The sequence below is a fragment of the Vidua macroura genome, chromosome 2 (assembly GCF_024509145.1).
Source record: "Vidua macroura isolate BioBank_ID:100142 chromosome 2, ASM2450914v1, whole genome shotgun sequence".
Classification (NCBI taxonomy): Eukaryota; Metazoa; Chordata; class Aves; order Passeriformes; family Viduidae; genus Vidua; species Vidua macroura.
The window spans coordinates 15,125,373-15,140,798 of NC_071572.1; the positions used below are offsets into that span (position 1 = coordinate 15,125,373).

Below are 15,426 nucleotides of genomic sequence, written 5' to 3' on the forward strand. Positions count from 1 at the left end.
AGCTCAGGAAAGCCAGACCAAAGGCATTAATCAGTGAGAGAAAGTAATCTGGCCAAGAGATGTATGAAGGGTTTTCCACACAATTTATCTGAGCTGCCAAAAGATATTGGAGATAGAGCAGGGGATTGATAAAAATCAAAATGGGTATGATGTAATCACAGAAGCCTGCAGGATCCAGTTTGAAGTGGGTAAGAGTAGGAGTTTTATACTAGGCCAAAAGGACATAGCAAAGTTAATAAGGAATAACACCAAAAATACTAATAGGATCAAAGAGCTAAAACTCCCTGGGGCAGGAGCTGGAGGCAGCAAGAGTAGCCTTATCTTTCACAGTAGGGGTTGGGCTGCTGAAATGTCAGGGTGAGGAGGTTGCCAGATGCGAATGAGGTATTGGGAGGAGGCAAGGAAGAGGCTGTTAGATGATGGAATTGTGGGCGGGGAAGAGCCACATTTTATCTGCTTGAAAGGAGGAAAAGAAAAAGTGCAGGGATCATTGCCACAACAATAAATCACTGAGAAACTAGCAGAGGGAGGAGGTGGGAATGAAACTCAGTGAAGGTCTTTAAGAGTCAAGAGGTGATGGAAAGGGAATAAAGTGACCAAACATAGCTGTAAGTTAAAGGTAGAGCAAGATTTGGGGAGAGAAAAAATTAATTTTATTTTTCCCCCTGTGAAGATCCTAACTCATAGAGAAGAACATGGGGGTGGCAGGGAGAAAAAAAGTAAATCTTGGAGCAGTATGAGGTAGGCATGCACTAAAATAAATACACAGAGAAGAAAAAAAATCTGAAGGTCTTAAATGCCTAGACTTAAGGAACATAAAAGAAGAAAGGAGGGAGTTTTGGTAAAAATAAATAAATAAGTAGGGCATCCTGCAAAGTAACCTACTTTGGGTTTGAAGAGATCATTTATCTGAGTGACTAGGTGGAGCCACTGGCATTGCAGCAATTTAACTGTGCTCAGAAAGGGATGGGAAAAATTCTGATGTCTGCATAGACAAGAAGGAGTTAATGCTTGTCGAGCATTATTCTTATACAAATTAAGTCCAGAGCACAGCAGCAGCCTCACCAGCAGGAGCAGATGCTAGGCAGTGATGCAACCTGTGTTATTTACTTAGGCCTCTGTAGTGACCTCAGTGCCTTGCAGACAAAGGATACTTGTATCTGGAGGTAGGTAGCATGCTGATACCCTCTTTATTCAGTTCTTTTTCTTTTATTGTTTGCAAGCTCCTGTAAGCATCTTGTGTGGAGCAACAGGGGGACTGTGTATTTTTAGCCTGGTTTCAGAAGGCAGGGGAAGGAAGCCCCCAAAGAACTGATTGGGATTTGTGTCTGGGTTTGTACCAAAATTACCAGGAACGTTTAGAAGCCATGATGCGCCGGTCCCTTGAACGCAGCCAGCAGCTGGAACAGAAGCAGAAGCGATGGTCGTGGGGAGGAGCACTGGCTGCAGGCTCAGGAGGCAGAGATGGTAAGTGAAACAGGCTGCCTGCATTGCAGATCTGGAAGTGCAAAATGCATGAGATTGTGGAGATAGTAAGTATGATGGGTTTATAGTCAGGGTGGTACCCAGGGGCTACTGCCTTGGGGCGTGAATAACTGCTTTGTAATTGCTTGCTGGGCTTCCTCTCCCTAATACCTTTTGTGGAGACAGGTTCCTCTGAACTTTAGGAATGCAGATCATTTTAATAGAGTAACCAGAATCAGTTTGGGGGATGCTAAATGCTAAAATTAAAATTGATGCACTGTCTCCCTTAATAGCTTCTTCCACATTGCACACAGTTAGCAAATTTAATATTCACCAAAGGACTGAGTGCTGTCTAAGGCTTGAAAAAGATGTTCTGTTTTTGTTTGGTACTTCGAAAAACCTGATGGGAATTTCTAGATGACTATGCAGCATGTGCAGTTTAAAATAGTTTGGGTTTTTTCCCCACGTATATTCTGTTACTGCTATTTTTGTTTTGGCTTCAGAGGAAATTCTTTTTATTACATAATGAGTCATGTGCTGATTTTATTTTTCAGAAAGGTGCATGTTTTTTCTTTTAAATAATATAATTTATTTGAATTTGTCAGGTTTGAATAAACTGATGTTATAGGGAAAAACATCCATGTTTGGGTGTTGATGAAATATAACAATTACTCTCTTTTAAACAGTGTGTAAGTATACTTAACTTTAAAAAGACAAACTGTTTCATATAATAGTTTTCATGATACGTCATTAAAAAAGCCAGGAAATTATATATATATAACAATGAAAGAAGTCTCTTATACTTTGAGAAAGAAACCACTTTTCTTTGTGATGCAGTTTGTGCTTAATTCCAGCTCCCCCAACTTATTCAGTCGTTTCTTTCACCTCTTTTTGCTCTGATTTCTCTGCTGTGTAGGTGAATCAGAAAATACCCCACCCCCTGTTCTAGGTTTAGCTGCCAACACCCTTCCTCCAGACCCTGTGACCTCCACTGCTCCTGCTGATTCCTTCAATGGTATTTCAGAGAATCACAGTACCATCGTGTCTCGTTTATAACTGTTCTAATCACTGTAATCCATCCACTGATCTTGTTCTTCTTAACCACTGTTTTCTTATCATTTCAGTCTGGTACTCTGCAGCATTACCCTTAGTGATGTAGACCAGTGTCTTTTAATTTCCTTTTAATTTTGCCATGGTGGAGCAGTGCATGCCTCACATTCCAGCACAGTAGAGGCATTTCATGGTTTTCTCAGTAACTGTAGACTTCTCCTGCTCAGATTCTCATCTTTGTTAATTCTGTGGGTGCTCTGTGTGTGTAATTACACATATTTGATAGTTCTAATGGATGTGCACAGGTGCTGTTGAGAAAAATTTCAGTTGCACAGTAAGAAAATGTGTTATGAAGACCATAAAAACAGCCCTCTTTTTCCATCTCAAGGGCCTTCTCCTGCAACATTTTGAAAACAAGCAAATTTGATGCAAACAGCCATGTTATGTTTTCAGCTTCCTAGAATGAATTTTGACCAAGCTGGTATTTGTAACAAACTCAAGTGGTTGACTTTGTTTAAGCAATCATGTTCTAAATTATTCAGGTTTGGTTTGGTTTTGGTTTTTTTGTGGGGTTTTATTTGTGTTTGGTTTTTTAAAATTATTATCCCCATAAAAGGGCTCTGAAGTAGATGAGTTGTCCAAAATTACAAATGGATTGCATATAGGATTTTGAATTGAAAATGTGATTTGATTGCAAATGTACTTGGCATTTTGAAAAGAAAACATGACCTGTGCTTTTGAGAAGTAGGTTCCTTCTCTCCTCTAAAGGAGGAGTTAAGCTTGGCTATTACTCCTGCAGAATTCACAGTAAATATTGTTCTGCTTATGATCTCACAGAACTATTATTTCTGTGCAAACAGATTCAAAATTTTTTCTGATTGTTGTTCATGTGCAAAGGTATTTGCCTGTGCAACTGATGTTTTGCAGCATACCAGCATTATATCTGCTTTTTAAAAAAAGGAAATGTAGTGAATTGCATTGTTTACTGTAGTAGATGGAGGCAAATCTTGGAAACCCCACTAAGGCAATGATTTGATGGACATAATAGGGAATGCAGTGACTTAGGAGGTGCAGAATTAGGGTCGCATACATGTCTCTAGCTGAAAATATTTTTGGTTTTGAAAGAAATAAAATTCAAATGTAGGGGACAAAGTGTCTGTGCTTTTAGCTTCTGAGTATCATACAGTGATCATCAGGTACTAGTACTCTGTACTAATACTTGAGTAAGATTCCTCTTTCATTCAGTTTAATAAATCCCAAGGTAGGAAATGGGTATTATGCTCAAGCAGATTTTATCGAATAGTGTTTCAGAAGAAAAATGTACCAAAAAACTGTCTTTTTTTTTTTTCTTTTTTTTTTTTTAGTTCTTCTCAAGCACAAAATGATAAAGCCAAATGGCTAATGCCAGCTCAGTCATTAAAACAGTGAGGTCTTATATAGATGCACAAATGTTGGTTATTTCATTTTCTTATTGGAGTAATGTCTGATGTGAACTTCAGCTCTTCCAGACTGAAAGTAGGGGGAGGGGGAATGAAGATGAGTTCAGAGTTGCCGTGTGTGGTTTGTTTTCTTTGGGCAACTTTATGCTTGTGCTGATATATAATTATTTATCAGTGTCAGTATAAAAAATAGGCTGTTGTGAAACCGGAATGTTAAATTCACAAGCAGAAAAGTTGCATGCCAAAGCATGTGTCATAGGGTGCTGGTTCTCAGTGGTCAGTAAGAGCTCATCTCATGCCAATTCAGTGCTGTGATCAGTGCAATTGCCATGAATATAGATGCAAGGTTAATTTTTGGAGTTTATCAACACTGTGGTGTGAATACAAATATCTCCAATGCATTTCTCTGCAGCATGTGACAAACTTTCAGCTTCTACAATGAATCTGCCAAAGCAAATGGAGTCGCCGATCAGTAAACGCCTCTCGTCCTCCACAGTGGCCATAACGCATTCCCCTGACAGAGGCAAGTGAGCATGCTGGTCTCCTGCCAGCATAAACTCTCCTTCTGCTTAAAGCACTTCTGGTCCATAGAGCTTTGGGGTTTGCTTATGTCTGTTATTCAAAGGAACTCAAACATTTGAGAGATTCTGTATTAATAACATGGTTCTGCAGCCTGTCCCAAGGCTGCACTGCCGTGCTGGAGATCATAGTCCAGCAACAAATGCCATGGGCTTTTTACTGATGCTTTTCCAAATTTTGATACTCCAGCAAACTGGGTTATAAGTAGAGGCTGTGACTGCGGCAATTTCCTATAACTGCACTGCTTGTGACCTTCTATAAAAATAACGAAAAAGAAGCAAAGCAAAGGTGTGGCCTGGCAGTAGATACGGGATGTTCCACATATGTCTGATGAGCCACCTGGGAGACTTCAATCTGGTGACCAGAGTTGTAGAGCCCATTAATTTCTTACAAAACTCTGATCCTCAAGTGACTCCACAAAAGATGATCATCTTGTAGGATTAGTGGTTGCTAAACACTACAAAGAGGACTGAAGGGTTTATCTCATTGTGAACTCTTTGGATTTTTTTAGGTTTATTTTGTGTTTGCTTATTTCTTTCTGCCCCATTTTTTTAAATCTAATGGGAAAAAATATATTTACTGAAATAAATTATGAAGGCTTGTTTCTGGAATGAAAAAGAGAAGGCAAATTTATTTTAATTTTTGAATTGCTTAAGCTCATCAGAAGCTTTGAGGTTATCATGACAGATGGTTATATATACATGTAATAGGAACATCTATAAATATGTCTTATATAGTTGACACTTATATTTATGGAGTAGGAAGTATTGCAGGCATATTGTATAAATAAGACTTACGTAACATGGTGAGATGGCAGATTTCAAATGCAGTCCCAGCACGGGTGGCACATTAGTGAGCAGCTGCTCTGATGTACCAAGTGTTTTACCTTTCCTGCTGGGGAAGAAGACAAACTTTTTTTTGTGCTGAGTCATGAAAGCGTTCATTTTGCAGAATGGAACATGCCTCTGAGTAAAAACAAAACACAACATGATCTTAACTTTACTGTGTGTAATGTATAAGTGGGAAACTTAAAAAACAATGGAGAAATTAGAAGGTTTTTTTCAAACGGAATGAAAATGATCTTCAAGTATTTCAAATCTCAGAAAGTTCAAGAATTTTTTGTCATTTCATTTAATCATTTCATCATTTTGTTTCAGTTATTTTAATGTAACATTGTTTTATTTCTTTGCATTTTAAATTTTATTTTATTTGCTCCCATCCTTCAGCTCACCGCATGCATCTTAGTCCAATGGAAAACTTTATTGTTTCTCGACTGCTGACTCCCACACAGTCATCTTTAGCCAGAAGCAGAAGTACATTAGTGCTTTCTGAGCAGTACAATACTCCAGGTAAAAATGTGACTTCCTCCCTTTGAAACCACTGAGGTATGTTTTTTAGCTGCATTTATGTAGCTGCTGGAAGAAATGGAGTACTATGAAACAAATGGCAATTTACAGGATAGTACAAAATCAATGATGAACTAAGTTGTTTCAGATAGCAGTGTATTTAAAATCTTTGAAAAGCACACTATCTTTTCTGTGCTATTCTGAATACCTATTTTAGAAAAAAAAATTAATACATTCATTTAAGAAACAGGTTTTTAGACAAGGATGTGACAACTCTCGGAGGCTTTGATTGATTTATTAACGTCAGCCCTGTCATACCCAAATAGTATGTAGAACAAAAATCCCAGTGCACCATTGAGACTTAATTATTTTTACTAGGGTTCCAATTGCTATCTATTAAGTATCTTCTTGTCTTTAACTGTGTGACTGTGTGTGACACCTGTATATATGTATAGGTGTAGATACACATATGGAAAAACAGACTATTGATAGGAAGGTGTCAGTTCCAGAAATTATTCATCTTTAAGGTATGATAGTTACCATTCCTATGTGTAAAGGGTGGACTAATAAAACTGTTGTTTTGCAAACATCTATCAAAATAATGTTTCCAGTCCTGCTAATACTTGGGCAAGTGCCTGACTTTGAATAGTTTCTGCTTATAAAGCCATACCTGGTCATAGCATTGGCTGAAACAAGACAAAAGTTTAACAGCCCTTTTTACTTTTAATAGAACAAACACACAAAAAAAGCACCCCAAAGCATGCACTCAAATGCCTGTCTGCAAAAGGATACACTTTTCCAGGATTAAACTATTTAGATGATAAAAGACTGATCATCTTTATGATGAGTGTTTTCACACATCTTGGTTAAAATAGTTCTGCATTTGTGCTTTTCATGAAAAGCTATTTAAAAATGAATTGCTAAGTAAACCTACTTTCCCTTGTGCATTCCTTCTCTGTTCAGTGCATAGGGACATTGTTACTGAATGCCTCTAAAATTGCTTCCCGTGTTTCTACATTAAAAACAGCCTCTACTGGAAGCAGAAATGTTTTCATACAGTATTTGAGAAAGTGCCCAGTTTGGTTACTGCTCAGAGACCAGCTACTGTCAAGAGTGAGCAAAACCCAAGTCAAAATTAGATTAGTACATTCTGCTTAAGATTTTGAGCTGAATTGCTGAGGCCACCTATGGTTGATTTTTTTCTGTTTTGTATTTGATATCAAAGTAATCAATAAGGATAACTTTTGTCCTTCCTCACTAATTTTGTTTGTAAACTCCCAGGTTTATCTCTCTTCATCACAGAATCTTTGAAGTAATACACTGGCATGTCTGACAAGGGTATAATTTGTTCTGAAAACTGCTTTTTCATTGAGCTGAAACAGGGCAGCTGATTTTTGGGAACAGCTTTTTGAACAAGCATCCTCTTTGTCATTTCCCCACAAGGCAATTAGGCTGTAGCACAGGTTGCAAACAACAATCTCAGAGGCCATTGACATTTTGTCAGTAATTGCCAGCAAAATAGTTGAGGGACATTTCCCATTTGTCATGTACTTCTCACCATAGAAATAGCTTCTGAAAAAGGAAGAGGATCTTCCTTTCCAGGAGCTCATGCTGTGTCTCCTGTCATTATGCTGGGGTCAAAATTGCTCTGCTACTGCATTTCCTGTAAGCTTAGAAATGAGGAGCCTCAATTTTAGACTCTACAGCAACACATTATTAATGTCACTCGAAGTCAAGGTATTCAGGCAAACAATTGTTACTGGATGCATAATTAATTCTTTTAGCAGTTGAAGTAAAAATATTTCTTTTAGGCACCTTTTAAGTTTCTGAATGTTTTTCTTAATATACAGTGGCCTTATGCCAATTGGCTGAAAAGTGGGTCAAAGAATACAAAGGTCCAGTTAAACTTCAAAGCATTCAAAAAGGCTTAATAAAAATTTTATTAGGGCTGTCTCCAGTAAAAAATTTGGGAATGTGACTTTCTTTACATGAGTGCATAATTGCTGCTTTTTCAAAGTCAATGTCCCTCCTGACTTTAGTTGACTAAAATTGGAAACATTCTGTCACTTGATTGCAATTAGTGTCTGTCTTATTGATAAAACATATACTCTGTTGATTGTTCTCTATGTATGTGAAAGTTTCATCTTAGAAGGCAATATGAACAAAATCAGGAGTAAAATATCCCATTTAAAAAAATCCTGTTCATATTGCAAATAAAAAAAAGTTGCCCTATAAGCTGTAATGCATGTGTCACACTCAAATTGATGTCTCCCTCAAATAAAAATAACTGAAATACCTACAGCAGCATTTAGTTTAGGTTTGGGGGCTTTTTTGTCAATTTTTTGGATTAAATATTATTTGGAAAGTAATTAACATATTTAGGAGCCTTTGCACGTTTAGGGTTTAAAAAAGACAAAACTCCCTAAGTGTTTGTCACCTTTCCTGTTTTGCAGTATGTGTTCAAAAGTCACCCAATTAGCATTATCTGCTTACCCTTTTTCTCATATGCAAAGGTAGCTGGACTTCTTAGAAGAAAAAAAGAGTCACAGTATTAGTCAATTGGTGATTCAAAAGGTATATGAGGAAAAGAGTGTTATATTTTAGTGATACTTTTTTTCCTATAAAATGTTTCAGTTGAGATATTTTTAATAAACATGGGATCATGTTGAATGCATTATATGTGATATTTTAAAACACTAAAAAACACTTTAAAACTACCTTTGGATGTTATAACATAAAAGTATGCTGTTTTCTCCCCTCCTTTACTTCCTCTATCCATGCTCTTTTTTGCTCTTGCTATTGTACTGTAACTCTTTAGTATTCCATATCTGTCCTCGTGTAGCACCAGCTAGTCCTCTTAAATCTCCCTACAAGCCTTCCCCCACCCGAAGCACTGACAGGAAGAAGGCAACTTCACCCTCCACTGCCAATGCTGTGAAAGGGGCACCTGCAGCTGAAGTTACTCAGGTGAGTTTGTAATGGTTTTGATTTCACTGCTGGGTAAACTGATGCAGCTTCTGCTCGTTGTCTTTCCCTTTACATGAATACAAATTAAGTGTTTCCCCTGCTATAAGAAAAAGCAGTAGAAAAGTAAGCCCTGCCAATACCTGTTGTCTTTGTGCTCCTGTTAAGGAGCATTTTAATATCTTCTTCCTCCTGGGAATCAGTGCTGAGTGCTGGTATTGGAACACCAACACCCCTATTTTCAGAGAACTGAGGCACTGAAGTGTATGTTTTTGGACTTGCTTATAACTTCTGGGAATGGAGATGACAAATAGAATTCCCTCCTGAGTATGACTATCCAGGCTTGCTAGTTAATGAGCAAGCTTCATATATTTCAGAAATTCCCCAAGTGTATTGATAATGCCTCGGTTTTACACCAATTGCTTTAACTCTTTCTGTGGACATTTTTAATGCTGTTTGCTTAAAAGATGCATCATCGATCCACCATAGTTTCCAGAAAAGAAAAGGCAAGTCACACACCTTCACTGAGTCTACACAGCTTAAGGCTTGCTTTAAAAAAATTCTGTGTTAGAGCCATAATATTCACATAAGGTCCTGTATCTTGTAATACTTAATGATAGGGGGATTCATGCCATCTAAATTAGCTGGAAGTGAGAAAACCAAAGCTGGGAGTAAAGATTTGTGTAGTGTCATTCTTAGGTGTGATTCAGTGTTACATGCAGCGACATTTCTGTGAGATGCCTGTTTGCACTGCTGATCATGTCTAAGCAGGGGCATATGGATGATTTTGAAGATTCCACCCAGTGCCACCACCCTGCCCGAGAACTCTTGCAGAGGCTCTGATGTGTATTACTGATCTGAAATTTGCATGCTCTGCCCATGCAAGACAGGGGTGGGTGTGTGCTATGTCTATGTAAAATAAAAAACTATTAACAGCACCTCACTTGTGAGCTGCCTGTTTAAAAAGTTTTTACAAGTGTGCCACACAAATCTCTTTATATGCCATCTTGCTAATAAAACAATTGAACGCATTTTTGATTTATTGATCCTAATTATGGAAATTAAAATGAACTGTGCTTCTAGACTGAGAAGATAAAGAAGGAGAAGCGGCCTGCAACACCTGGTTCATCATCTGGTATGGGATCTCCTCTGAGAAGGTCTGATTCTCCTGCTGCCATGTCCAGAAGATCTGCATCACCTGCAACACCTAAGTATGGCTTTCTTATTAGTGGACAAATATCCTGTGACTTTCTCATTACTGTAAATAAATAAGGCATAGATTCCTGAGGAACTTCCTTTGAAGTGTTGTATAAAATCCAGTTAATTTTACTAATACATACACACATATACGGATGGGTGAGAGGAGAGGTGTAGATGACAAATCTGATATCTGTAATATTGTGTTAGTACCCACTAGAGGCAGTTCTCTCTACCTTTCCTCAGTTTTGAGATTACAGTGCGTTTCATTATTCATATGAAATTTTACTTCACATTTATTTTTAAATACACTTTTTTTGTGTGTGATTTTGAAGAAACTGCCTAATGTGAAGAAATGCATTCATCATGAATATCAACTAGAAATTCCAGCATTTAATATATGCATTTCCTATTGTTGGCATGACCATCTGGTACCATAAATACACTTAACTATGTGTCATCTAAACCATTGGTTTTAATCTTTGCTCATTTACAGACCTCTGTGGTTTTACTTTTGCTTTTACTTTTTTTTTTTTTTTTAAGGCAGAGCTGTGGATCTATAGCATATCTGGGCTTACTGACAACTGACTTGCTTTTCTTGATTGTCTTTTGCTGAAAACTGTATTATTATATGTACCACAGCTTGAAACTCAAGTCTAAGCAAATGGGTCTCCAGATTTCTTAGAACAGGATATTAAGTCTGGCTCTAATGTAGGAGTATGCTAAAGTAGTCCTGGTCTACAGTACTTGCCTAATTTATTTGGCTGGTTGATTGCTTTGGATTTTTTCTTTTAGACCTTCTTTGTGGGTGCTACTTCTGTCTTGAAAATTGTCTTATTTATCTTTTTTAATCTGAAGCTGGCCATATTTTGAACCAGGCTTGATGATTCCCTTTCTGACAAATTTCTTCTGCCTGAAAAACCAGCTGGTGTTCCTTTTCTGTTTGAGCTCTTAGGACATAGCCCTTTAGTGGGGGATGATTTTGTGTGTGAATCTGATGTTAGACAACATAAGGAAACCATCTGACTGTCAGCATTCCTTCTGGTTTAGACATCTCCTTTGCATGTAACTGGGACATTGCATTTCTTGGTTTTTCTTATAAGGCTACAAATTCTCAAACTTCCAATATTATATATGTAATGTCATGAGATTCTGTGATGTGAACTACATCCATTTTATGAAAAATTGAATGAAATGCAATGGTAATGACAGTCAGCTTTCTTATTACAGTTTTGAGCAGATCTGTCTAGTGACACTCTGCAATGTAAAGTTAAAAAAAAGTTTGAACTCTAAGACTGCATATTATTCTGCAAGTACTGATACTCCTAGCTCAGAATGCATTTTTCAGTTTGTTCAGCCAGTATAAGAGACAAACCAGGAGACCCACCAAGAGACACATTTAGTTAAGCAAAATGATTGGTGGGAAATGAATTAGCTTAGAGTCAAGTGCTGCTTGCTGGGCAGGCAAAGGTTAGTGCAGATCATCAGAGAAATGTCCAGTGGTTAAAAGAAAAAATTCTTGGGAGACAGCTCTTTAGTACTTCATGAAAAAGGTATGCCCAGTCTTAATTTGAAGCACTAATTTCCATGAAAGATTAGGAAATTATGGAGAATTTTTTTCGCAGAGGTGCAAATTATGTTGACCTTTGTACAGTAAGATGTTTTCATGCCTATAAGGAATACTGTTTGTAGAAGAAGAAACAGATGCTGCATGGAGGAATTAAGAAGCCTACTGGTGGGTTTCCCTGTGATTGCAAGCCACAGTAGTGATTCCTTTTTCCCTCCCCCCCACCCCCTTCTCTTTCTCACGGGAATCTGATTCTGGTCGTGGCTAGAAATATATTACCAAGCATTTAATCTTAACATGGCCCAATTAGAACACCCTTCTTGACCTTATGAGAGATACAGTAAATAGAGTTTAAATCCATGTTTATTACTGATTGCAGAGAGTTCTGCTTCAACACTTTCAAAACTTCCCCTCATAATTCTAAAATAAAGAAGTACCCTAATGACCATATTGTATTATTATATAGAGATGAAAATAGTGATAATGTATGCATTTTTTCATACAATTCACATTCCTCTGTTAATTTTTATTGAGGAGATAAGATTATACAATCTAAAGGAAGGTTCCAAAAGCCTTACTGCCTGTATTTAAATCCACTGACCAGTAAGATCATTGTCTGACATTCAGGTATAATTTTAGTCTGACTAAATATGTATACAAATACTCATTCTCCTTGCAAACCTAACAATCCTTTACATGTTTAATCTTTCTCTTTCTAGCACGCTATATGACTAAAAAAATACCCTGGAAGAAATAAGAATACATATTGTACAGTATTAGTAGTTAGTGACCCTGCATAGAACCTTAACCTCTAAAACTGTTGAGGAAAGAATCAAGTATAGTCAGTGATTTGCATGACAATTAGCTGTGTGCATTTCTTTTCTTAAGAATATGCGACTTGGCATTCAGGTTTTCTTGGTATTGTTCTAGTAACCAGTTCTTCACAGTTGTCATCTTGGTTTTTGAGTGGCAGTAACTTGTCTTCTTAATATGTTATTTTATTATTTATTAAATAAAAAGCTCTTGGTAAAGTAACCAAAACAGGATCAAACAAGACAATGTTCTCTTCAGCCTAAAGAGACCCAGTGATTAAAGACAGAAGAGAGTTGCAGTAATTATATAAATAAATTACTAATGTTTTGGATGGGCAAATTTTACTGAGAAAGCAAAAAAGGTCTGCCCAAAAACATAACATCTGAGACAAGTGAACAGATACAGATGTAAAAAGGAGAAAAGGGGGAAAAAAATCCAAAGATGCTGAACAACAATTAAAAGCGGGGAAGGAATTCAAAACTTGATGTTATTTGGAAAAATAAATATGTCAATAAATGTCACAGAAAGAAATCCAAAACTATTATTTTGAATCTTAATGTGGATCAGCTGAATAAGATGAAAGTTAATGGATTAGAGAGTTTGAACAATTGAGAAATTGTATTCAATTTTTTTCAATTGCTATTGGATACTGATGGCGTAAAGTGCTCATTTTCTTCAGATCTTTCACAAGATCAATAATAACAGGATGAGGGGTTTGGGTAATTTTTTGTTTTATGCTTCATCTTTGAAGATCTATACATTAATTGGTTTATTCTTGCAGTATCCCTCAGAGAATAGGTAAGTGTGCTTTCTTATAGATTAGGAAGGCAGTAAAGCCTGTGTCCTTCACATGTCTTTGGGTAAATAGTCCCTAAATAAATCAATGGCACCTGACTGAATCAAGAAAGTAGGATTTAGTTTTAAATGTCTTCAGATGAGCCATAGTGTAAGCCAGTGAATAAAATCAAAAGCTCTGACAAGCCTCTGCGTCACATTCTCTTGCCAAAGCATAACCTCATGAGAGGAGGAGAAAGGGGAAAGGGACAGGTGACTGATGAGTGGTGCTGCTGCTGATGGGTGGTGGTTCATGTTTCCTTTCCAGATCCAGGCTGGTCGTTGTCCTTTGCTCATGGTTTCACTAACTGAACCCCTTATCTGGTGGTTCTGTTGGGTGACAGCCCCCCGTAGCCTGGGGAGAACACTTTAGATGTCAGAAATGTGCATGCTCAGGCAAATTGCAGAATACTGATGGAGTGTGAACATAGAATAGTACAAAAAAGTGCCCCCCAAACTCATAAAATGTTTAAAAACAAGTTATTGGAAAGATGTCTGCATGTGGTGAATTCCCCACAGAAGTAGCTTCTATGTCCTATAGTGACCCATTTGAGATTTTATTTTGTATGTGCCACATTTGCTACTATTTGTGTTGACTTGGGAAGATAAAACAATGGATAGAATATTGGATCAAGAGTATTTTGAGGGATTTTTCAGCAGTTAGCTAGATAATGGGCCAGTTCACCATTTTGAAACCTCTGTAATAATGCAGCTATTCAAAAAACTATTCTACAGACCTATGCTGAGTTTCTTCTCTTTTAAGAAATGTAAAAGAGAAATGAATCTCTCTTTGGCTACAAAAGATCAAAACTAAGACTGAAAGAAAACTGCTTTTGAGAAAGTGTCACAGATAGAGTGAAAATGTCAGAACCCAGGAATAGCTTGTGATCAGAGCAATGTCAGAAAGCAGGCTTGAGAACATGCAGGTCCTTGGTGTGGTTTCAGCAGTTTTTGTTGAATTAAAGGAGAGAAAGGGGAAAAATAATGCAGCTCTGACATTGCTGAAGATTTCTGATTTACAGTCAGCCTCATGAACAGCCATAACCAGTGACCTGCCACATAGCTGGCTTTTCAGGAGAGCATGCTGTTCTCTGCCCTGCTCTTTATGGCCAGAGCTGGGTGTGACCTCTGATTTATGTGCTACATCTGCTTTATTTTTTCTGCTTAGCAAAAGTAAGCTCAGAACCCTTCATATGCTCTTCCTGAGATATTGTTTTGCAGAATGGACTATGCCTTTCGTAATTAAATAGGAGCCATGGTAATTAAGAATCAGTGGATCCTCACACCTGATAGATGTTCTAGCAGAGCATGAAGGGACCAGCTTCTTTCAGCTTCTTTTCATGTCAGCTCAGGGCAGTTAAGACATTAGTTAATGTCTTCTTGGAGAGAGGAAGGTGCTTCTGTATCCCCCTGTAAAATCCAGTTACTGAGAATGAGTAAGCTGTCTGACAACTGACAGGCTGCCACTTCTTGCACTTTAGTGATTTGTCATCTTAATACTCTGATCCTTATCAGGTGTAATTCTGTGTTTCCCACTTTCTTCTCATGGTTTAAACCTAAACAGGCTTATACATTTTTTTTTTTCTTAATAATTCCATCTTTCTGCCTTCTCAATCAAGTTTGGCTCTTCTTGGTGTAAAACAGCATAACTTAAATACTATTTTGAAGGAGTGTTTTTTCCAGTAACAATTCTGCCTGTGTCAAGGAATGTTAAAGATGCTACGTTGAAAGTATGTTTTAAATATAAGCAGGAAAACAATGTTAATTTAATACTTTCTACTGGCATCCAGTAAATAATATAAAAATTCTGAAAAAATATTTTTATTCCTGATGGACTTTCTCAGGTTTGCACACACTGCATTATTCTCATCCTTTCAGTAATCAGTCTTCTATTTTTCTCACTTTTAGCTACTTTATCTGAAACGCTACTATTTTCTTGTTGTTCTGGTCTAAGAGCCTGTAGCACATTCGTTAAAAAAAAAATACTGTAGGTCTAAAAGTTCAAAGATGCAGTAGCTAAATAATACATTCAGCACATGTTTCTAATCCACCAGCTGAGTTGTACAACCAGTCTGCTCTAATGCCTATGCAGCACAAGATATGTGGCACTCATGACTAGACTGCTTCCTACCGACCTCTTTGATTGTCATGTCTTTATTAGAGAACAATTACT

General features: G+C 37.3%; 1 protein-coding gene across 4 annotated transcripts in view; it reads left to right on the plus strand.

The window, feature by feature from the left end:
- The window catches only part of MAP7D2 (MAP7 domain containing 2), an 81,465-nt gene that overhangs the window by 53,726 nt on the left and 12,313 nt on the right, over positions 1-15,426 (plus strand). Inside the window, exons 4-9 of one of the 4 annotated variants that reach the window (XM_053971337.1) lie at positions 1,353-1,467; positions 2,381-2,479; positions 4,366-4,476; positions 5,759-5,881; positions 8,697-8,845; positions 9,926-10,053. In XM_053971337.1, the coding sequence (XP_053827312.1) occupies positions 1,353-1,467; positions 2,381-2,479; positions 4,366-4,476; positions 5,759-5,881; positions 8,697-8,845; positions 9,926-10,053 (725 nt within the window). The remainder of the gene's footprint in view (positions 1-1,352; positions 1,468-2,380; positions 2,480-4,365; positions 4,477-5,758; positions 5,882-8,696; positions 8,846-9,925; positions 10,054-15,426) is intronic. The other 3 variants (XM_053971338.1, XM_053971339.1, XM_053971340.1) reach the window with 3 other exon arrangements.